At 39.5% G+C, this 22733-nt stretch overlaps 3 protein-coding genes across 4 annotated transcripts in view; 1 reads left to right on the forward strand and 2 right to left on the reverse strand.

The window, feature by feature from the left end:
• Window positions 1-2043, reverse strand: part of LOC133642496 (uncharacterized) — a 55653-nt gene extending 53610 nt beyond the window's left edge. Inside the window, exon 1 of the mRNA XM_062036717.1 lies at window positions 1878-2043. The gene's annotated coding sequence lies outside the window, so the exon portion shown is untranslated. The remainder of the gene's footprint in view (window positions 1-1877) is intronic.
• On the forward strand, window positions 1345-11701 carry LOC133642497 (cathepsin D-like). The gene is made up of 9 exons (XM_062036718.1): window positions 1345-1801; window positions 1966-2119; window positions 7088-7211; window positions 9229-9347; window positions 9421-9620; window positions 9688-9810; window positions 9870-10014; window positions 10089-10187; window positions 10269-11701. The coding sequence occupies exons 1-9, from the start codon at window positions 1734-1736 to the stop codon at window positions 10428-10430; spliced, it is 1194 nt and encodes a 397-aa protein (XP_061892702.1). The 5' UTR covers window positions 1345-1733; the 3' UTR covers window positions 10431-11701.
• Window positions 11702-11755: 54 nt separating this feature from the next.
• Window positions 11756-19498, reverse strand: LOC133642494 (mitochondrial dynamics protein MID51-like). 2 transcript variants are annotated; one of them, XM_062036716.1, is made up of 5 exons: window positions 19358-19498; window positions 18401-18548; window positions 18160-18340; window positions 17613-17884; window positions 11756-14891 (listed from the first exon to the last, which is right to left on the reverse strand). In XM_062036716.1, the coding sequence occupies exons 2-5, from the start codon at window positions 18545-18547 to the stop codon at window positions 14019-14021; spliced, it is 1473 nt and encodes a 490-aa protein (XP_061892700.1). In that variant the 5' UTR covers window position 18548; window positions 19358-19498; the 3' UTR covers window positions 11756-14018. The 2 variants fall into 2 exon arrangements, with proteins under 2 accessions (XP_061892700.1, XP_061892699.1); XM_062036715.1 differs by lacking the exon at window positions 19358-19498 and adding an exon at window positions 19190-19330.
• Window positions 19499-22733: the final 3235 nt, after the last annotated feature.

Below are 22733 nucleotides of genomic sequence, written 5' to 3' on the forward strand. Positions count from 1 at the left end.
TCAGACCTACACTGTTTCAATGCCCATTTCTCTGATGATGCAATTGTTGATGATTGAAGTGCTGTTATCAACCAAACCCTCCTCATCCCACCCCCCGGATTGTAAATAATGTAAATAATTCAATGTATATACTCTGATGATTAATTTGTGTGATGACTGTATTATGCTGATAGTATGTATTTGTACCATGAATTGATTTACGTGGACCCTGACTTAAACAAGTTGAAAAACGTATTCGGGTGTTACCATTTAGTGGTCAATTGTACGGAATATGCACTGAACTGTGCAATCTACTAATAAAAGTTTCAATCAATCAATAAAAAGCTATACTACCCACAAATGCAGAGAAGCGTAAACCAGACCCACATTGCTGAGCTGCAGCACCAAGAGGAGGACACTCACGGGGGTCACCATGACCCACCGGACACGGCCACAACGCCACCCTGTGACACACAGTCACCCAACAGCCCAGAACCTAGACACACCAGATCACAGGCACCCAATAGCCCAGGACAGAGGCACACAAGAGGTGGTAGGCCCTCTCACTACAAGGACTATGTGTAGTTTAGGTTACGTTGGTTCTTATTGAATCATTGACGTTATTGTTTTTGTAAACTACGGTAGAAAATGGAGGGATGGAGGTGTTTACACAAAAAAAAAGAAGACAAGAAAAAGGGAATTGATGGACATTGTACTACTTACTGATGTTTGCACTAATGCTTGAAAGTGATATCGCTTATATTGATCCTCTGAGGAATGTTATGTTTTTGTGTTTCTTGCAGAGAATTTATTATAACTAAGTTTACAGGGGAGGTGTTACAACTAAACAGGGGGGATGTAGTGGTATGTGCTGGGAACGGATATTACGTAGGGTGCACGACAGACCTCTATCTAGGTAACACCACTACTGTTATGCCGGCTATTGTAAATAACCGGGCTGAAATAAAACATGTCAGTCCAGTCATAACTACCCAGTGTATTATTCATACAAATAATACTTCAGTAACTAGCACACTATAGCTATCTTAAATGCTGACATAATTAATATAAATATATTACCATGTATTTGATATTTAAATTTGTGAAAAATCTTCGATGGAATTTTTTTTTCTTTTTTTAAAGGTTTAATCAATCATAGAATAGAAAATAGCGTTAATGTATATTTATTTGTTTTGAGGCTTCGAAAATATTTCAGCAATGCATTACTGGGTACCACGGATATAATGAAGGAGCACACTTTCGACTTGCATCATGGGAAGTGTAGTGTTTATGGATTCCATGAAGTCCAAATGCATCATGGGAGTGTAGTGCTAATCCAGGAAGTCCAAATGTATAATGCCAAAAACAACAAAGCAGACAACAGTCCGTGGCTTAAACGCCCAGTATATATAACGTATATGGATCGTATTTTAAGTCAATATTTTGTCAGCCTTGTTTTCAGAAGTATTTCCGCGCGTGCCTTATCACTGCCAAAGTCACATTATCTGGCACTCGTGACCAGTCATGTTTGTCTGCGTAAGATTGCATGATTGACATTTGCCTCGGCCAACAAGAACAGCCGCCATTTTACTTCCCGCCAATAGCGGCCTCTAGTCGAAGATTACCGAGTGAACCCGGACAATGCCGAAAAGCTTTTCAACACATGCGTCAGTTAAAACAGTATACGGCTTCTTGTCGGCCGACAGTTTGCACCAGAAAAGACAAAAGCGGTGTTTTCTCTTCAAGGACAAAAAATGACACGACTGGGGACTTTCTTTATAGTTCTGGTACTGCTTGTAGCGCCCAGTATCGCCATTAAAAGGTAAACACATTGTCTTTTTAATTAATTTAATGTATTTAGGAATGTGCCTTTATTTTAATATAGTAATTATACTCACGTGTTGCATTGTGGTTCGCTGGCTAACTAATTACTTATTTTGACTGTATTAAGCAAATAAATAGTAACTATTATTATTATTATTTTAGGGTTCCCCTTAAGAAGATGAGGACACTCCGTCGCCTCATTAGCGATAATGGGATGTCTCTGGATCAAATTCGGACCTTGGCGAAGACGAGCGGAGCTCCTGACAACGCCCCCTCGCCACAACTACCCGTGGAGAGACTGACTAACTTCATGGATGTAAGTGTTCCATGCGATAATGGTAGTCATCTGCAGATAATTGCCATACATATTAATCCCGTATCAAAAGCATCGATATTTTTTTATTTGAGTATGGATATTAGAGCATAAAAAGATCTGCTATTGGTAGTAAAAAAAACAATTTTCTGCAAGTAAAAAACTATTTACAAGTACAAAAAAATTATTTATTCAATTAAAAAAACATTTGCAAGTCAAAACAATTTTCTTCAATCAAATATTTATTTGCCAGTATATAATTTTTTTTTCCAAATTAAAAAAATCATTGGCAAAGAAAAAAAAACATATTTTAAATTAAAAAAACATTTGGAAGTAAAAACAAAATCTTCAATAAAAAATGGTTCATAAGTATACAAGTGTTTAAAGGCCTACTGAAACCCACTACTACCGACCACGCAGTCTGATAGTTTATAAATCAATGATGAAATCTTAACATTGCAACACATGCCAATACGGCCGGGTTAACTTATAAAGTGCAATTTTAAATTTCCCGCTAAACATTCCGGTTGAAAACGTCTTTGTATGATGACGTATGCGAGTGACGTCACTAGATAAACGGAAGTTTTGGTACACCTTTGAATCCAATACAAAAAAGCTCTGTTTTCATCTCAAAATTCCACAGTATTCTGGACATCTGTGTTGGTGAATCTTTTGCAATTTGTTTAATGAACAATGAAGACTGCAAAGAAGAAAGTTGTAGGTGGGATCGGTGTATTAGCGGCTGGCTGTAGCAACACAACCAGGAGGACTTACTTGGATAGCAGACCGCTAGCCGACGCTAGCCGCCGACCGCACGGATGATAGGGTGAAGTCCTTCGCCCTTCCGTCGATCGCTGGAACGCAGGTGAGCACGGGTGTTGATGAGCAGATGAGGGCTGGCTGGCGTAGGTGGAGCGCTAATGTTTTTTATCATAGCTCTGTGAGGTCCCATTGCTAAGTTAGCTTCAATGGTGTCGTTAGCAACAGCATTGCTAATCTTCACCAAGCTGGAAAGCATTAACCGTGTATTTACATGTCCAGGGTTTAATAGTATTGTTGATTTTCTGTCTATCCTTCCAGTCAGGGGTTTATTTCTTTTGTTTCTATCTGCATTTGAGCCCGATGCTATCACGTTAGCTCCGTAGCTAAAGTGTTTCGCCGATGTACTGTCGTGGAGATAAGTCACTGTGAATGTCCATTTCGCGTTCTCGACTCTCATTTTCAAGAGAATATAGTATCCGAGGTGGTTTAAAATACAAATCCGTGATCCACAATAGAAAAAGGAGAAAGTGTGGAATCCAATGAACCCTTGTACCTAAGTTACTGTCAGAGCGAAAAAAGATACGTCCTGCACTGCATTCTAGTCCTTCACGCTCACTTTCTTCATCCACAAATCTTTCATCCTCGCTCAAATTAATGGGGCAATCGTCGCTTTCTCGGTCCGAATCTCTCTCGCTGCTGGTGTAAACAATGGGGAAATGTGAGCAGCACTCCAGCTTGTGACATCACGCTACTTCCGGTAGGGGCAAGGCTTTTTTTTATCAGCGACCAAAAGTTGCGAACTTTATCGTCGTTGTTCTCTACTAAATCCTTTCAGCAAAAATATGGCAATATCGTGAAATGATCAAGTATGACAGAATGGATCTGCTATCCCCGTTTAAATAAAAAAAAATCATTTCAGTAGGCCTTTAAATTTCAACGAAAAAATTATTCACAAGCAAAAAAAACAATTTTTCAAAAGTATAAACTTTTTTTTCTCCAAAAAAAATTTGCCAGTAAAAAAACAATTTTTTTCCATTAAGAAATGTACTTCTAGGTAAAACACAACTTTCTTCAATCAAAAAAGCAATTTGCAAGTATAAAAACAATTATTTCAATTAATAAACGATTTGCTAGTAAAACAGTTAAATTAAATTAAAAAATCTTCAATAAAAAATTATTCGCAAGTATAAAAAACATTTACATTTCAATAAAAAAATTATTCACAAGTAAAAAAAAAACAAAAATTTTCCTAAATCAAAAAAACGATTCACAAGTTCCCTCCGGGTATTCCGGCTTCTTCCCACCTCCAAAAACATGCACTTGGGGATAGGTAGATTGACAACACTAAATGAGTCCTAGTGTGTGAATGTGAGTGTGATGTTGTCTGTCTATCTGTGTTGGCCTTGTGATGAGGTGGGGACTTGTCCAGGGTGTAACCCTGCTTCCGCCCGAATGCAGCTGAGATAGGCTACAGCAGTGTTTTTCAACCTTTTTTGAGCCAAAGCACATTTTTTGCTGTGAAAAAATCCGGAGGCACACCACGAGCAGAAATCATTAAAAAAACGAAACTCAGTTGACAGTAAAAAGACATTGTCGCAATTGTTGGATATGACTTTAAACCATAACCAAGCATGCATCAATTTAGTTATTGTCTCAAAGTAGGTGTACTGTCACGACCTATCACATCACGCCAGGACTTATTTTGAGTTTTTTGCTGTTTTCCTGAGTGTAGTGTTTTACTTCTTGTCTTGCGCTCCTATTTTGGTGGCTTTTTCTCTTTTTTTGGTATTGTCCTGTAGCAGTTTCATGTCTTCCTTTGAGCGATATTTCCCGCATCTACTTAGTTTTAGCAATCGAAAATATTTCAGTTTTTATCCTTCTTTGTGGGGACATTGTTGATTGTCATGTCATGTTTGGATGTACATTGTGGACGCCGTCTTTGCTCCACAGTAAGTCTTTGCTGTCGTCCAGCATTCTGTTTTTGTTTACTTTGTAGCCAGTTCAGTTTTAGTTTTGTTCTGCATAACCTTCCCTAAGCTTCAATGCCTTTTCTTAGGGACACTCACCTTTTGTTTATTTTTGGTTTAAGCATTAGACACATTTTTTACTTGCACCCCGCTGTTTCCCACATCTACAAAGCAATTAGCTACCGGCTGCCACCTACTGATATGGAAGAGTATTACACGGTTACTCTGCCGAGCTCTAGACAGCCTCGACACTCAACAACAACACATCATTTGCAGACAATAATTACTGGTTTGCAAAAAATATTTATAACCCAAATAGGTGAAATTAGATAATCTTCCACGGCACACCAGGCTGTATCTCACGGCACACAAGTGTGCTGCGGCACAGTGGTTGAAAAACACTGGGCTACAGCACCCCCCGTGAACCCGAAAGGGACAAGTGGTAGAAAATGGATGGATGGATAAGTATAAAAACTTTTTTTTTTTTCAATAAAAAAAATTTGCAAGTAAAAAAACTACTTTTTTTTCAATTAAAAAATTGACTTGTAAGTTAAACACAATTTTCTTCAATTATAAAACTATTCGAAAGTATAAAAACAATTTTTTCAATTAAAAACCATCCGCGAGTAAAAAAAAAATCTATTAAAAAAATTATTTGCAAGTATAAAAACATTTTCAATTAAAAAATAATTTGTCAGTAAAAAAATCTTCAATAAAAAATTATTTGCAAGTATAAAAACATTTAAATTTCAATAAAAAAATGATTCACAAGTAAGAAAAAAACAATTTACAAGTATAAAAACTTTTTTTCAATAAAAAAAAAATTGCAAGTAAAAAAAAAAAAAAATTTCAATTAAAAAATTGACTTGTAAGTAAAACACAATTTTCTATTAAAAAAACAATTCGCAAGTATAAAAACTATTTTTTAAATTAATAAACCATTTGCAAATTTAAAAAATTCAAGTAAAAAACTGATTAGAAAGTATAAACATTTTTTTTAATCAAAAAATTATTTGGAAATATAAAAACTTTTTTTTTGCAATTACAAAAACGATTTGCAAGTATAAAAACTATTTTCTTCAATTACAAAACCATTTGCAAGTTAAAACAAATTATTGAATTGAAAGAATAAAAAGCATAAAAACATTTTAATTAAACAACTTGCAGATATAAAACAATATTTTTCAATAAATGATTGGCAAGTGTAAAACCATGCATTCATCCATTTTTTTTTAAAATTAAAAACATTCGTAAGTTAAAAAAAATAGGCTTAGTGGCCACATGCGTGGACAGCACCTTTTAGCTCTTATTTCCAAAATTGTGTACACTACTGAATTTGGGTCTTATGGCCGCTTATGTGGACACTTATACTGCCATTTGATGGTGTCAGAAGAGTATAACATACAATGGAATTTGGGGAAAAAAGCGTAAAAATAAGAATTAGCATGTCACTAAACATGAAGTACACGTTTGTGTACTTATGAACTAAGTACATCATATCAAAAGATGATTCTTAGTTTTTATTCTAATTAGGGTCCAATAAGTCCAAATAGCAAAGAGAAATAAAAAAGCATGTAAACAAACAGCTTGGGCCTTAAGAGGTTAAAAAAATGATTCACGAGTGTAAAAACAATTTCCTTCAATCAAAAAAAAAAAAGATTTGTAAGTATAAAAACAAGTTTCCTCAAGTTAAAACTGTTGGCAGTAATATTCACCCTGGCGCCATTCACACACTTGCACCTGCAATTTGCACTCTACAGCGACATGTGGCGCTGCTGAGTCAATCCAAGGCTGTCAGAGCTACTGTTATATGCGCATGGAGCCGTCCGCCAAAAATAACAAAGAGGAAGAAGCAGGGTGGGGAGTAAAATGGCGGACAGAAGAGAGAAGAAACCTACAAGTTAACTTTAAGGTTGAACTTGTTTTTTTTGTTGAATTTTACAGGGATATGTTCAAATTGCTTCTCCAAGATAGCGACACACACTGTCATGTTTGATGATTTTGTTCTTTAATTAAATGAATGTCATCCATTTTTTTCTCAGCACTGTCCTTTACACTCACGTTCTTCCTACACGTTTGTAAAAACCAAGCAACTTAAAGCACAACAATTAGCAGAAAGATGGCTCCTATCTCATAACACTCTTAGGTTTTAGGAACTATTGTACCTGGAACCTCAAAAGGTCCCCACCTGCAAATAAGTAAAACTATAATAATCACAAATACATTGTTGTGTTGTCTTAAGGCCCAGTACTTTGGAACCATCAGTATTGGTTCCCCGCCTCAGGACTTCACAGTGCTGTTTGACACTGGCTCCTCCAACCTCTGGGTGCCCTCCATTCACTGCTCCTTCTTTGATGTCGCCTGCTGTGAGTACCCTGACCCACTTTTCATGTCGTTACAGTGTGAGCCACATCCACCTGTACCTCGGATGGTATAATAATGACAGTATTCTTTAAACCGCTGAAAACAAGCAGACTGGGAGAGGGTGTAAATGCAATAATCTTATTGGAAAACTTGACAGATTTATAATCATGTTTAAAGGGGAACTTGGGGATTTTGCCTATCATTCACAATCATTATGAGAGACAAGACGAGGAGAGGTTTTTTTTTGTTTTTTTTACATTATAACTTGTAAAAATCGGCTCGGTCTAGGTCGTTAGCAATGCAGCTAATGGGATCAATCAATTCTACCTCTAAATCACTTTAAAAATGCATTCAAAAACCGACACCAATACTTCATTTACGTTCCGTAACCTGTATAATAACCAAGTTATTGTAAGAGCAAACACTGAGGAACTCTTTTTCACACATTGGCACGCTATGGTATTAGCCGTAAAAGCTAGCTTTGGAAAGAGATATGCTATCTTGTACAACAACACTATACGCATTTGAGTTTGTAATGCTCAACACAATGCAATGGGACACCAGTTTGTACTGACTGAAAACATGAACAATCATATTACAGTATCTGTAAAGTATTAGCCCACATTTCATGTTTTGTCTGTACACAGCTAGCCAGACAGTGTATGTACTGTAGTTGTACTAACACGCATAACGTGCTGCTGTTCCCCTCTAAGGGTTGCATGATTATTTAAATTCAATTGGGGACGGAATGGTGAAATTGGGAGAGTGGCCGTGCCAGCAACTTGAGGGTTCCTGGTTCAATCCCCACCTTCTACCAACCTCGTCACGTCCGTTGTGTCCTTGAGCAAGACACTTCACCCCTGCTCCTGATGGGTCGTGGTTAGCGCCTTGCATGGCAGCTCCCGCCATCAGTGTGTGAATGTGTGTGTGAATGGGTGAATGTGGAAATAGTGTCAAAGCACTTTGAGTACCTTGAAGGTAGAAAAGCGCTATACAAGTATAACCCATTTACCATTTAGATTGAAGTTTATATTTAAGCACTTTTTTATTAAAACATTTTTTTTTGAAAAAGTTTATTTTGATATGTAATCCATTCTTTAAAAAGTCCAAACCCTAATTAAGGTTTGTATATGTGTTTTAAAAAAGAAGGTTTCCACTAAATCCATTCAATAATTACTTTACTACATGTAAGTAAGTGTGTGTTTATAGGGCGACAACGTTGGGTTGAGGGTGGGACACGGGCCGAGAATTTGGTGCTACGCCCCTGACATGGAGTATAGTTGCCTACAGTTGTTCCTTGCAACACAGGTCTATTCAACTGGCGGCACATGGATAAATCCGGCACGGGAATGACACCATACTGGCCCCAGAGTTCAGTTCAAAATTTGGGAGACCAATATTTTTGCAGCAAATTCCTAAAAACAGGAGAGGGCTCCTATTGTATACAGGAACTTAGACCGCTGTAAACACATTGGCAGGTCCTTGTATTGCCATTTTAACCTGGCTTGGAAACATAAAACACTGGGGTCCAACTGAGACGTTCCTCAAAGCACCCCTTGAAGTCCTCTCCTTTTTTGCAGTTACAATATTTTATTGTAATGTGATTTATGTAACTGTGTTGCTGTAGCTTGTTTACTTCAGATGCAGTCAGTAGTCATTTGTTCAAATTTTTTAGTTATACTAGTGGTGTTCCTCAAGGTTCCATTTTAAGTCCTCTCTTTTTCATCATTTGGGCTATTCAATTGGTTTCCCGTGAGTTCAGTTAAAAAATAATAGACTCCCATTTTTGCGGCAGATTCCTAAAAACACTAGAGTGCTGTCATGGAAATGATCTTTGGTCCTTAAACACAGCAGAGCGCTCCTGTAACTCTGACAAAATTAAATAGACCAAAATTCAATGTCTACTGTAGAGGACGCTGGTTCTCCAGACTACACGAAATAAAAATAATAGTGAAGGTCCTTGGCTTTCTGTAAATGTGGACCCAAACAGTTTTTGTGAATATGCCTGTCTGTGAGCAGGGATCCATCACCGCTACAACTCCAAGAAGTCAAGCACATATGTTCAGAATGGTACCGACTTCTCCATCCGCTACGGCAGAGGCAGCCTGTCGGGCTTCATCAGCGGAGACACGGTCACTGTGAGTTTTAGCTCCTTTTTGTTGGACTACATCGACTACTTGGTCACCAGGACTCCTCCCCCTGCACCTTCAGATAGCAGGTTTGCCCGTGCCCGGCCAGCAGTTTGGGGAAGCGGTGAAGCAGCCCGGTATTACATTCGCCGTGGCCCGCTTCGACGGGGTCCTGGGCATGGCCTACCCGTCCATATCGGTCGCCAACGTCACGCCGGTGTTTGACACGGCCATGGCAGCCAAGCTGCTGCCGCAGAACGTCTTCTCTTTCTACATAAGCAGGTGTGGCAGGTTCCTCTTGACAAAGGTGTGTAAAACCCCCTGCGTAACGCCCGTGTCCGGCCCTCAGAGACCCCGCAGCGGCTGTGGGAGGAGAGCTGATGTTGGGTGGGAGCGACCCGCAGTACTACACCGGAGATCTGCACTACGTCAACGTCACACGCAAGGCCTACTGGCAGATTGAGATGAACGAGTGAGTGCTTTCATTCCTCCGAAAGGACCTTTTTTCATAAAACTCTTGTTTGCTCCCAGAGTGGACGTGGGCCCCCAGCTGACAGTCTGCAAGACGGGCTGCCAGGCCATCGTGGACACAGGGACTTCCCTGATCGTCGGCCCCGTGGAGGAAATCCGAGCACTGCAGAAAGCCATCGGAGCTCTGCCTTTACTCATGGGAGAGGTTTGCTTCTTCCACTTGGCCACATTGTCCTTTTTTTTAACGCTCAGATGTCGTTTTTCTTTCGCCATTTTTAGTACTGGATTGACTGCAAGAAGATCGACACCCTCCCCGTCATCTCCTTCAACATAGGAGGGAAGATGTTCAACCTGACTGGAGAGGATTATGTCATGAAGGTATCATTTGGGGAGTGATCTAAATTCAGTGTTGGCAATTAAGAACTCTGTCACCTATCTTGTTTTGTCAATTTGCTGCAGGAGTCCCAGATGGGAACTTCAATCTGCCTGTCAGGCTTCATGGCCATGGACATTCCGCCCCCTGCAGGACCTCTGTGGATCCTGGGAGACGTCTTCATCAGGAAGTATTACACCGTCTTTGACAGGAGTGCTGACCGTGTGGGATTTGCACGAGCCAAGTAGTACCGCTAAATAAAAGTGCTGTTCTGGTTTGCAGCCGTCAAGAAAAATCTCTTCAAAAATGTATACTGAAATTTTTTTTTTTTTTAAAAGGTTTTTAATCGCTTCTTGACAACATTCTTCTCATAATTGTGTTTTTTTTGTAATTTTGACTTTCTATCTCAAATATGAAGTTTTATCTCATCATTTTGTAGTGTACCATCATAACTGATTTCTCATTTTAACTTTTTCTTATTTGTTCTTCTCGTAAGTTACTTTTTATCTCATAATTTTGATTTGTGACTTCTCATGATTTTGACATTTTATCTTGCGACTTTGACTTTTTAAAAAAAAAATCTGACTATTTCATGATTTCAACTTTTCATCCTTACCTCGTATTGATTCATCTAACAATTTTGAATTAATCTAGTAATTCAGATTTTTTAATCTCGTCATTTCAAATTTGTATCTAATTTAGTGATGTCATAATTTCAATTCCTTGTATTCATGCCTTTTCCCCCCCCGTAATTTCTCCATTTTTTTCACGCAATTTCGACTTATCTTGTATTTGACTGTCTTGTATTTGACTTTCTTGTAATTTCAACTTTTTGTTAGTATTTCGATGATCTAATTTCTATTTCGTAATTATGACTTACACAATTTTGACTCGAAAAATTGACGTGTTAGCTTATTTCGACTTTATCTCGTACCCAGTGGCCTAGTGGTTGGTGTCCGCCCTGAGATCGGTAGGTTGTGAGTTCAAACCCCGACCGAGTCATACCAAAGACTATAAAAATGGGACCCATTACCCCCCTGCTTGACACTCAGCATCAAGGGTTGGAATTGGGGATTAAATCACCAAAAATGATTCCCGGGCGCGGCCACCGCTGCTGCTCACTACTCCCCTCACCTCCCGGGGGTGATCAAGGGTGATGAGTCAAATGCAGAGAATAATTTCGCCACACCTTGTGTGTGTGACAATCATTGGTACTTTTTAACTTTAACTTTAGTTCTGACTTTGTAATTTCTCATTGTTTTGACTTTTCATCTTATAATTATGACTTTTTATCTAATAATTTCAACTTTCTCATAGTTATGACTTTTTAGCTTTTCGTTTACATGCAAAACTAGTTATTTCAGTGTTCCGTGACGAGCTAGAGAACCGTTTGAGGTGCAACAAATGCATAAAGCACAGTCAGACCTGTAAAAAAGTTTATTTTCCTAACCTGACTTTTTGCGTTTTATACTTTCATAGAATAACCTCCTTGTTCTAAATAAAGTCTACATCCCCTGTGTGTGTGTGAATGATCACTTACAATCAGCTGAAATGTACTTTTCCACCCCCCAAAAAATCAAGACCAAATAAAGTCACTTGTTGCATTTATTTACATTTCCAAAGTGCTGCACTGCTCCAATTCAGAGCTGTGCTGGAAATTAAAATAAAATAAAGCTCGAGAGGGACATAACATAAGCACAGCATGCAAGACAGCATATGGCTAATGTGTACAAACCCGCACGTTAGAGGTAGTGATCTACTTTTAGGTTTAGCTTGAACAGAACAAATGTGGCACAATGACTCCTCCTCAGTCTTTTGGAGCATAAGTAGGTCTGCAAAGGAAGACGTTACATGCACACAAAGATTTATTAGAACAGAAACTCCGTAAGAGCGCACTTAATGATGCACACCTTACTTGATTGCCAGTATTTCTTGTGGTTGCAAATGTACAAATACTAAAATATTTACCGACCTGACAACATTTTTAACCGCACGTGCAATGGAATTGACCTCCCGACACAAGTGTGCACGAAAAGGGACACGTGAAAACAAAGCAGAGACTTTCGACAATTATTTTAGAGACAATCGCAACAATAACACCCAGTAAGTATGGAGCTAAGTTAGGGCCAAAGGTTTTGTGCTCTGAAAAATTGAAAAATACAAATTTGACATAGAATTTCGAAAAATGATTCAGTATTCAGAATAAAGTGGTGCACAGTTTTTTTTTCAGGTTCAATGTAATTATGATTTATTCTGGAAATGTAATTTAATTTTTTTTTTTTTTTAAATACAATTTTCACCTTGATATTGCCTTATTTTCAGATTCTAATTTTATTGTTTAGTTAACTGTTTTTTCCCCCCAGGTTCAGATCTTTTATTTTTCAGATTCAGATTTATGGCCCGAATTTAGCGTGGATGGTGAAATTCGGGCCATAAGTCTGAAGCTGGAGAAAAAAAATGAACCTAAATTAAAAACTCTACTGAATAAAAAATAAGATTTAAATTTGAGGGAAAAAAACTAGCTGAGATATCAAAATATATGAAAGGGAAACATTTAAATAAGTTATTCAAAATAATTACTAAAGTGAATTATAGTTGTATTCAACCGGACATTAAATTGTGCAGTTATTTTTATTTCAAAATTCAGCATCAAAACTAGATTCTAGATTCAAGTACAAAACTTTCCACCCAAATTTTGCTCTGTAAGTCTGGTAGCTGCGGTTACTTTTTGTCACGTTGTGTATCGAGCTTCCAGATTTGAACTGGGAGATTTTTAGGTCAGATGCACTAAGACAGTGGTTCTCAGAATTTGGTACGCAGTCTCCATCTAGTGGTACACCAAAGAATCAACTTGATTCAAACTGTATAATGTTACAGTGGACAAAACATTTAAAATGTCCATGTTAAATGAAACCTCTGCCTTGTGTTTAATGAATATTTACGCCTATTACTCTACTGTATTTTAATGTTGGTCATTATGTTGGTACTTGCAGAGCCAAGTTTTTTCTGAGGTGGTACTTGGTGGAAAAAAGCTTTACAAGCACTGCACTAGGAAGAATGCGGGCCACTCCAGTCCCGTTGACAATAACCTTGACTGGAACATATTAGTGATTTTACAGGACTAAGAAGCTTTTTTTTCCACGCCAAAATAACCAAGAAACACCATCACTTCCGTAAAAGACAAACGCAATGTGGAAATATCCTCCCTTACTTGTGCAAACTTGTTGCATGCTTTTGTATGTAGACCAAGGAATGGAGTCAATGTGTATCAGACATTTGCAGTGGAAGTAGAGAAAGCTCCTTTTCATGAGAGAAACAAAGAGCAGCTCTGTACACACACATCCCGTCACAAGGGAATACCGAAGTAGTGATAAAATTATTTTGTTCTTATTTGAGGAGGAAGAGTTTATCGGAGGACAGACGCGCTTAGACACTGATTGGCTTCACCTGACACACGTCAGCTCATGTGTTTGGCAACATTTTAAGCCTCTGCCTTGTCACCGAATTCAAGACCTTTTGTACCCGTCCGCAAGTCACGATAGATTTTCTCTCACGGAGGAATGTTGCGCTTTTATTTATTAGCATTTTATTGGCTTTTGTGTACAGACAATCAACATTACATTCTAGGTCTTGACACAGCGTAACCATGGCTACCATAAAATGCACGAAACATGTCTGGGTGTCTGACAGAGTGGTTTAAAAGAGTAACATGGTTGTTGATTTGATTACAGGTGATGCACCAAACTACCACTTTATCGACAACGCAAGAGTGCACGACTATCACCTTTTGCTTTGCTTGCGTCTGAGGTTCAAAAAATATTTGGATCAACACTAGCTTACCGTCGAGAGTCCATCAGATCTCCTGGACACGTTGATGGATGCGGCAGATGCGTGGCCGCAGTCCTCAGAAGTGATTCGGGGTCTGAGAGGGTACAGTACAGCATGTATCCCAGCTCGTCCACTTCCTGTTCAGTCAGCTCACAGAACAAGTTAACCTTTGGGTTGAGGGCGCAGGGCAGTTGGCCCGCCTCCAAATGACCCACCAGCTCCTTCAGCAGCTGAAGGAAGTTGTCCGCCAGCGTCTCGTGGGTCCAGTCACTTTGCTTCTCGCTCAGCAGCAAGATGGTGTTGGTGAGCTGGCTGGCGTTGAGCCGGTTGAGGGCAGGGTTCAGCTTGCACACCGCCTTAGCCACCTTGAGACACGCGCACCGGTAGCCCCCGTCTTCTTGATCCAAGGCTCTGAGCCGTGCCGTCTCGGCCACGCGGAAGCTCTGCCGCCACAGGTTCTGGTGGCGCTCGGCGGCCAGCCGATGCGGTTTAGCTATCAGCGAGGTTCCGTCCTCCATTACGAGTAACGGGAGAAAGTCCACGGAAAGCTTTCGGTCATGCTCGTACTGAACCTCCAGGGTGAGCGTCTCCGAAGGGACCACGGGACGGATGACGTAGTCCAGGACGCTGCCTATAGCCGGCCAGTTGATAGAACCCACCATCTTGTCAAACACGTCCAGGACTGACTTAGGAGACAGGTATCCTCCGACCATGCAGCGGTCCCAGTAGCTGCTGTTACGTGGGAAATATTCTAAATTCTCTCTGCGGACTAGCCAGAAACCTGGGACGTTCATGATGGTGTCCTCTCCCGGTATGAACGACCACAGGTTTTTATCCAGAATTAGAGGCACCATTAGCTGGGCATGGTCTGCCATCACCACCTTGGCGATGGACCAGTTGTGTTTGAACCAGAGAGCCGAAAGAAAACAAGGACAAAATGTTAAACCCTTGTGCGACCTTAAGATTGTGATACACACATACTCTTAGAATCCAAAAGAGACTTGCTCATAAAAATGTCATAAGTCAGCAATAAATGTCTTCAGAACTATCTATTGATATAAATATTTTAATACTTTTTATGGTTTGTTTTATGGCCTTTGTCTTTTTTTATAATGACAAAATGCAAAATATGCAATATTTCTAAAAATAAGTCTCAGAGTTGAATAGGTCAATAATCATAACATTGATTTTGATACAGTAGACAAAAAGTATTTTACAGTGCCTACTTAGCTGGAATGAGAGAGAAAACAGGCAGGCCTTGGTTTGAGTTCACACAGGTGTTTTATATTTATCTGCCATGTTTTATATAACTGCATAATATCATTTTTATTGCATTCCAGCATTTAAACGACATTTTAACTAGGTCTGGGCCGATAACAAATTTTGCTAGGCGATATAGTGACCTACAAATTATTGTCGATAAACGAGACCTAATTAACCACTGATAATGATAATAGGACTCGAAAGGCCACATTATTTTGCAATGAATCGTGGAGGCCGGGTAGCAATACTTGTTGGACAAAGGCTTTGTTTACAATGTGAAAGCAAGCAACAAGCTGGATTAAAATGGATCATACAAAATTAAACAACCCAAGGGACTGTACCGAGACAAATTTTACCCTATTCCAAAGGCTCGCTACGCTACCTGGAAATAATAAATGGTGAAATTGACTCAAATGAGCCATGAGCACATCCGATGGACAAGAGATTTGAATCAAGTAAAAGTGCTGCCAAACTCGTCTATATTTTGTGTACAGAGTCAGTTTTAAAATCGGTAAAGAATTTTCCCTGCCTTGTTTCATTGGCAGGTTACCCCAAAAAACAAGCCATTAACCATTGTTACTTTTATATACTTTGATCACTGCGCTACTTCTCCGAAAATAATACTCATTAATTTTTGTGCTTACCCAAGACAAAAAGTAAACAGGCAACATGCTATGTTTCCAAAATACTGTACGTTTGGTTGTAAACTCGCCTGCAGCTAGCATGGCTAAAGCTAACAGCCTACTAAATGCTCCGTGTGAAACTGAACAAAACATGCTTTGATTCAAATTTACCAGTCTGAAAAAGCCGTGAACACACAAACGTGTTAAAAGTCATGTTTTATGTCACACAGCTGCTATCCAGGCTATTCTTCATCTCTTTATTTTTAACACGACTTCTTATGGCTTTGCTTTCATGCTGGAAATGAGAAAAACTTCATCAAAAAAAATTTTTTCTGAAGCGATTGTGGCAGTTATTGATGTCGCACGTTCACGTCATGTTTTGAACTTGTTGAAGAAAAAAAAACGAAACTTAAGCACTAAGTCTTGTAGTCAGTCTGGTAAATAAGCGATTCGGGCCAGCAAGACCCACAATGCAATGTGTTTCCATGTCACAGTTCGAGGCCCTGTACATCATAATAATAATAATAATAATAACAATAATAATAATGCAAGTATACTCTTTCAAATCCAAAAAACTTGTATTTCTTGTTTATTTTAAGACTGTAAAAGAAATGTAAACTTGTAAATACCAAGTCAAATAAAACAAACATAACAAAAATAAAATATACTATTGTCTGAAAGCAAAATGTTGCATTTTAATAAAAACCACAACCAAAAGCATTAAAATAGGTTCTGTCTCTATAAAGGAGGGAAAGTGGCCCTAAAATACACAACACCAAACAATTACTGTAATAAAATGGCTAAATAAAGTTATTGTGACCAAAATGATCACTGTTATTATTATTGTGGTATTGTTTAATGTGCTCAAAAAGTGATTATATGCACACAAATATCTTTTAACCAAGTTGTATTTTTTAAATAACTAAAATAAATAGCCACCGAATATTCTTTTTGGCAGAGGAAACTTTTGTTCTGGCTTCATAACAGCCCTATCATTTGTATTTGTGTGTTTGAATGTTTATCTTCTTCTATTTTAATCTGTAAACATTTTAGAATGTTTTTTAAAAAAAAATGGAAATTGCGCGATCAGTTTTTTCACCTGCGGTTTATGTGACGTAACATATACCATTTCCCTGTATACAGCAATACTAACCGTCAGGAGTTTTACAGCGGTTATCATTAGTACTGTTTATTTGTCGTCCTGCAGCTGCTGAAACTGATGCATAAGAGTGATTGCTCCTGTAATGCATACAATTACAATGCATACATATGGCGATTATCGAGGCTGGAAAACATAGCAACTACATTTTCATTGTTCGTCCGGTTATTTGACTTATCGAATATCAGGCCCAGGCCTAAGTGTGACTTATTTCCGCTTATCAATGCTCTGACAATTATGCACAGGTATTCTGGTACCATCTGGTACACAAGGGGCACTTATACAGGCCACAAGACTACAGTCTGTTAAAAAATAGCACTTTTAATTGGAGTCAATGGGGCAGGAAGAGGTCTTAAAAGAAAATGTGTATACTTTGTTTAAATCCTATTCTAAATGCGTTGCGATCAAAACCAGATTGTATTTTTATTACAAAAAATTTGTAACAGCTCCCCAGCAAAATTTACAGCCGCTAACCTTCAAACAGAACAATCATATCCCATAAGGAAGACATGTATTGCCTGTTTTGGACACTGGGGTTTCAAAAGGGTTACTCTTACCTGTAGATCATCGTAGAGGCTGCCGCTTAGGTACATCTCTCTGAGAGGCATGTCGGGCAGTTTGGCGTGGAGAAACACTCGCAGCTCAGCACAGATGTCCAGCGCCGCCCTACGGGCCAGAGCCTGCTCCTCCGTGGGAATGTCTACGTTGTTCTGGTAGAACTCCCACAGGCGCTCCTGCAAGGACAGACGCATCCGAGCACGCAGCAGGTCGGACTGAGTGGGGCCACTGTCTTTGACAGCAGCTCGACTCATAGCCCTCCGCAGACAGTCTGAAGAGCAATAGAGAATGGAGTTTTTTTTTACAAACTACACAAAATACATGAAAAATTTTATCTGTAGGGGTGAAGTTTCAAGGAAGGTATACACTAAACTAACATGTGCTAATTCTGCTATCTGGGTGACTGAATCACAAAAACCCACTGTGAACATAGAACAAGACTCCTCCCAATTGGATGTCTGTCACCAAAAACAAAAAACGCGGCAACAACATGGTTAGAACATCAAGCATTTTCATTTTAAGTCAACGGAAGTTTGTTGTACACACCTGATTCCATTGAATTTGAGGAGGTGGGCAGGGACTGGAGTGACCTGCTAACAGTGGCCTTCATGTCATGGTTCAGAACCCGAGGTGAAGAACCCACCCAGACGGGCTCCTCCCAGCTTCGCTTTCCTTTCTGCTCCATCTTGGTGGGACTGGTTGGAGCGCTGATGGCACGGTCGTACATCTGCATGACAAAGATTGTTACTTCTCAACCCGGTTTGCAATTGTGACAGATCTTGCGTACTCTTTTGACAGCCAGCGTTGCGATGCCAAGCATGGCTGCTCCGCCGACGCCCAGAACAAGCTTCGCGTTGGAAAGCATGAAGTCGATGGCTGTACCGATGCCATTGTCATCTTTCTTCCCTTTACGGTCTCCGTTCACTCCTGCCATCCTGCAGATGAAGTCACAGCATTGACTTTTTCACTAACTTCAGTATTTACAACATAGCATACAGATAAGCTAGCATATCAATCAGTTTAAAGGGGAACTGCACTTTTTGTGCAATTCTGCCTTTGTTCAAAATCAATATGAAATACAAGATGACGGATGTATTTTTTTTAATGCATTATGACTCGTAAACGTAAATAGAAGTCCGTTTACAACTTATTCCGCTCCTGAAACCCAATAAAAAATATCCAAAAACCGTTAACAATACTCCATTTACATTTTGTGACTTGAATATTAACCAAGTATTAGTGATATTGTTATTATAAGCGCTAATGCAGACAAACTATTTATAGCAGCGCTGTGATCACTAGCTTGTGTGGTTATGCTGACATCATTGGCTGGTGAGCTGCTTTCTATTTTTATGTTTGAAAATGCTTAATTTATAGCAAAATTTCATAGAATATACTTTATTATCAATAACACAAGGCTAGTTTAGCCTATATTGATTTACCTATATTATCTTGGTTTTAGCATCTTTAATGCACAAAATGTATCAAAGCGACCCCGACATCCTTCAGTTTTTATTTATGCGGCCTTCGCCGGAAAAAGTTTGGACACCCCTGGTATATGTATTAGAAGACCCACCTGGGAGATACTTGCAGATGACCTTTACCCCACCTCCAGATGCCAACCCCCTATCCCAAACCCCCTACATAAGCCCACCCAGTCGGCTGCTGAGGAAGAACTGGCCCCTCTTCAGAGCTGCTTCCTTGTCTTCGGGTGCAGTCAGGGTTTGGCAGCGGCGAAACTCACGGGCCACAGCGCGGCGGTAGTAGTTGCGGTCTGTGTACTGAAGGTGACGCCCTGCACGGAGCAGCGCCCGGTACAGCCCCAGCACAGCACTGCTAGACCAGCCGCCCATGAGGGACCGCACTTGGAGAGGGGGGGACCCTGGCACCTGAGAGAGAAGAACCAAGACAGGATGCTGTGATCAATTTTGATGAAGTCAGAAACTGTATCCCACAAAAGCGACTACACCACTCCCATTTCAGCAACCATTTAGTGGATATTACTATAGAAAGGTCAACTTGGATAAGTGAAGACATTAAGCAGCCCCTTTGGGATTTTGCAAGCTTCAACATACATTTAAAATTAAATACTCTATTGATGTTTTATATCAATCAATCAATGTTTAGCTTTAGCTGAGGTAAGCATACGTTTATAAGTTATTAAACTATCACTCCATGCTTGATGGAAAACCTCAAGTTTAGTCGCACGCCATTTGCGTTCCAGCTTTTTACATGATAATTTCTGGGCTTTAGTTTCTTCTGTAAACCATGGGGTACGCCTTTTAGGGGCCCTTTTTAGCTTTAGCGGTGCTACACTATCAATGGTGTCGCGCAGGGCGTCGTTAAAGTTGTTAGTGAGGTTATCAATAGAGCCCACATAATTTGGGAATGGTGCCATTACCGAAGGCAGTAGGTCAGCAAGAGTCGTCGTGGCAGCATTAATGTTGCGGCTGCTATAGTAGTTATTATTATTATTATTAGCTTGTTGACAATAAGTCAGAACTTCGAATTTTATAAGGTAATGATCGGACATTACTTTAGTGTACGGGAGTATCGTGACTTTAGAGGTGGTGACACCCTTGACAAGCACTAGATCTATCGTATTACCGTTGCGATGCGTGGGTTCATTTATTATTCGTGTAAGACCACAGCTATCAATTATAGTCTGGAGCGCCACGCACGGAGGGTCCGATGGGGTATTCATATGGATATTAAAGTCCCCCATTATGATTATATTGTCGGCATGCGTCACTAGATCAGCAACAAACTCTGAGAATTCACTGATGAAGTCCGAATAGGGCCCAGGGGGGCGGTAGATAACAGCCAGGTCGAGAGGTAGCGGTGTGACAAACCTCGTAGTGAGCACCTCAAACGAGTTATATTTATTATTTAGGTTAGGTGTAAAATTATAGTTTTCATTGTATATTAGTGCGACACCCCCTCCCCTTTTAAGAGGACAGGCAACATATGCATTCGTATAGTTAGGAGGAGATGCCTCATTTAGCGCAAAAAAATCGTCTGGTTTGAGCCAGGTCTCAGCGAGACCAACGACGTCAAGTTTGTTGTCTCTAATGACCTCATTAACTAATAATGTTTTGGAAGATAATGATCTTATGTTTAAAAAGCCCATATTATAGGTAGTGGGCTGTTTTGAGGATTGTTTGTTGAAATTATCCGAAGTAGCAATATTAATAACGTTGCGTTTATTATGCGTAGTGCACTTTAAATAGTTTCGACCATATCACAAACACTTAAAAGTATACATTAAATTGGCAGTGAAAGCACATACTCAGAGCTCATTGTCAAATCACTGTACGGTTTCAATTCATTATAACTAATAACGATAATTATAAAAAATAAACACTTCCAAAGTTGGTCGTCCACAAGTTGCAGACATTTTCTGGGTTATGTTTCACGCTTGAAAAGTATGTCTATCTTAAACATTAATTAATTTTCCAACACATTTAACCCTGCACAAACATTGGTCAACTATTGTGAGCAATTTATAGTGGCAGTTATTGCTGATAAATGAGAGATCATCATCACACTTCAACATCTCTTCATGTACAGTTAGGTCCATAAATATTTGGACATTGACACAATTTTCAGTATTCCAGCTCTGTACAACACCACAATGTTTCTAAAATGAAACAATCAATATGTGCTTTAAGTGCAGACTTTGAGCTTTAATTTGAGAGTATTTACATCCAAATCAGGTGAACGGTGTAGGAATTACAACACATTTTATATGTGCCTTCCACTTTTTAAGGGACCAAAAGTAATTGGACAAACTAACAATCATAAATCAAATTGTCACTTTTCAATACTTTGTTGCAAATCCTTTGCAGTCAATGACAGCCTAAAGTGTGGAACCCATAGACATCACCAGACGCTGGGTTTGGTCCCTGGTGATGATCTACCAGGCCTCTGCTGCAGCTGTCTTCACTTCCAGCTTGTTCTTTGGGCATTTTCCCTTCAGTTTTGTCTTCAGCAAGTGAAATGCATGCTCAATCGGAGCAGGTTAGGTGATTGACTTGGCCGTTGCAGAACATTTCACTTCTTTGCCTTAAAAAAACTATTTGGTTGCTTTCGCAGTATGCTTCGGGTCATTGTCCATCTGCATTGTGAAGCGCCGTCCAATGAGTTTTGAAGCATTTGGCTGAATATGAGCAGATAATATTGCCCGAAACACTTCAGAATTCATTCTGCTGCTTTTGTCAGCTGTCACATCATCAATAAATATAAGAGATCCAGTTCCACGGGCAGCCAAGCATGCCCACGCCATTACACTACCACCACCGTGCTTCACTGATGAAGTGGTATGCTTTGGATCTTGAGCAGTTCCTTCCCTTCTCCATACTCTTCTCTTTCCATCATTCTGCTACAAGTTGATCTTTGTCTCATCTGTCCATAAGATGTTGTTCCAGAACTGCACAGGCTCTTTTACATGTTTCTTTGCAAACTCTAATCTGGCCTTCCTGTTTTTGAGGCTCACCAATGATTTACACCTTGTGATGAAACCTCTGTATTTCCTCTGGTGAAGTATTCTCTTAATTGTAGACTTGGACACAGATACACCTACCTCCTGGAGAGTTTTCTTCATCTGGCCAACTGTTGTGAAGGGGTTTTTCTTGACAAAGGAAATAATTTGTCTGTCATCCACCACACTTGTTTTCCGTGGTCTTCCAGGTCTTTTGGTGTTGCTGAGCTCACCAGTGCGTTCTCTCTTTCTAAGAATGTACCAAACAGTTGATTTGGCCACACCTCATGTTTTTGCTATCTCTCTGATGGCTTTGTTTTGATTTTTCAGCCTAATGATGGCTTGCTTCACTGATAGTGACAGCTCTTTGGACTTCATATTGAGAGATGACCACCCCAGATTCCAAATGAATATACCACACTTGAAATTACATCTAGGCCTTTTATCTGCTCTTTGTAAATGAAATAAATGGGAAAAAACAAGGGAATAACACACCTGGCCATGGAACAGCTGAGTACCCAATTGTCCAATTACTTTTGGTCCCTTAAAAAGTGGAAGGCACATATAAAATGTGTTGTAATTCCTACACCGTTCACCTGATTTGGATGTAAATACCCTCAAATTAAAGCTCAAAGTCTGC

This window comes from Entelurus aequoreus, linkage group LG25, assembly GCF_033978785.1.
Source record: "Entelurus aequoreus isolate RoL-2023_Sb linkage group LG25, RoL_Eaeq_v1.1, whole genome shotgun sequence".
NCBI classification, from domain to species: Eukaryota; Metazoa; Chordata; class Actinopteri; order Syngnathiformes; family Syngnathidae; genus Entelurus; species Entelurus aequoreus.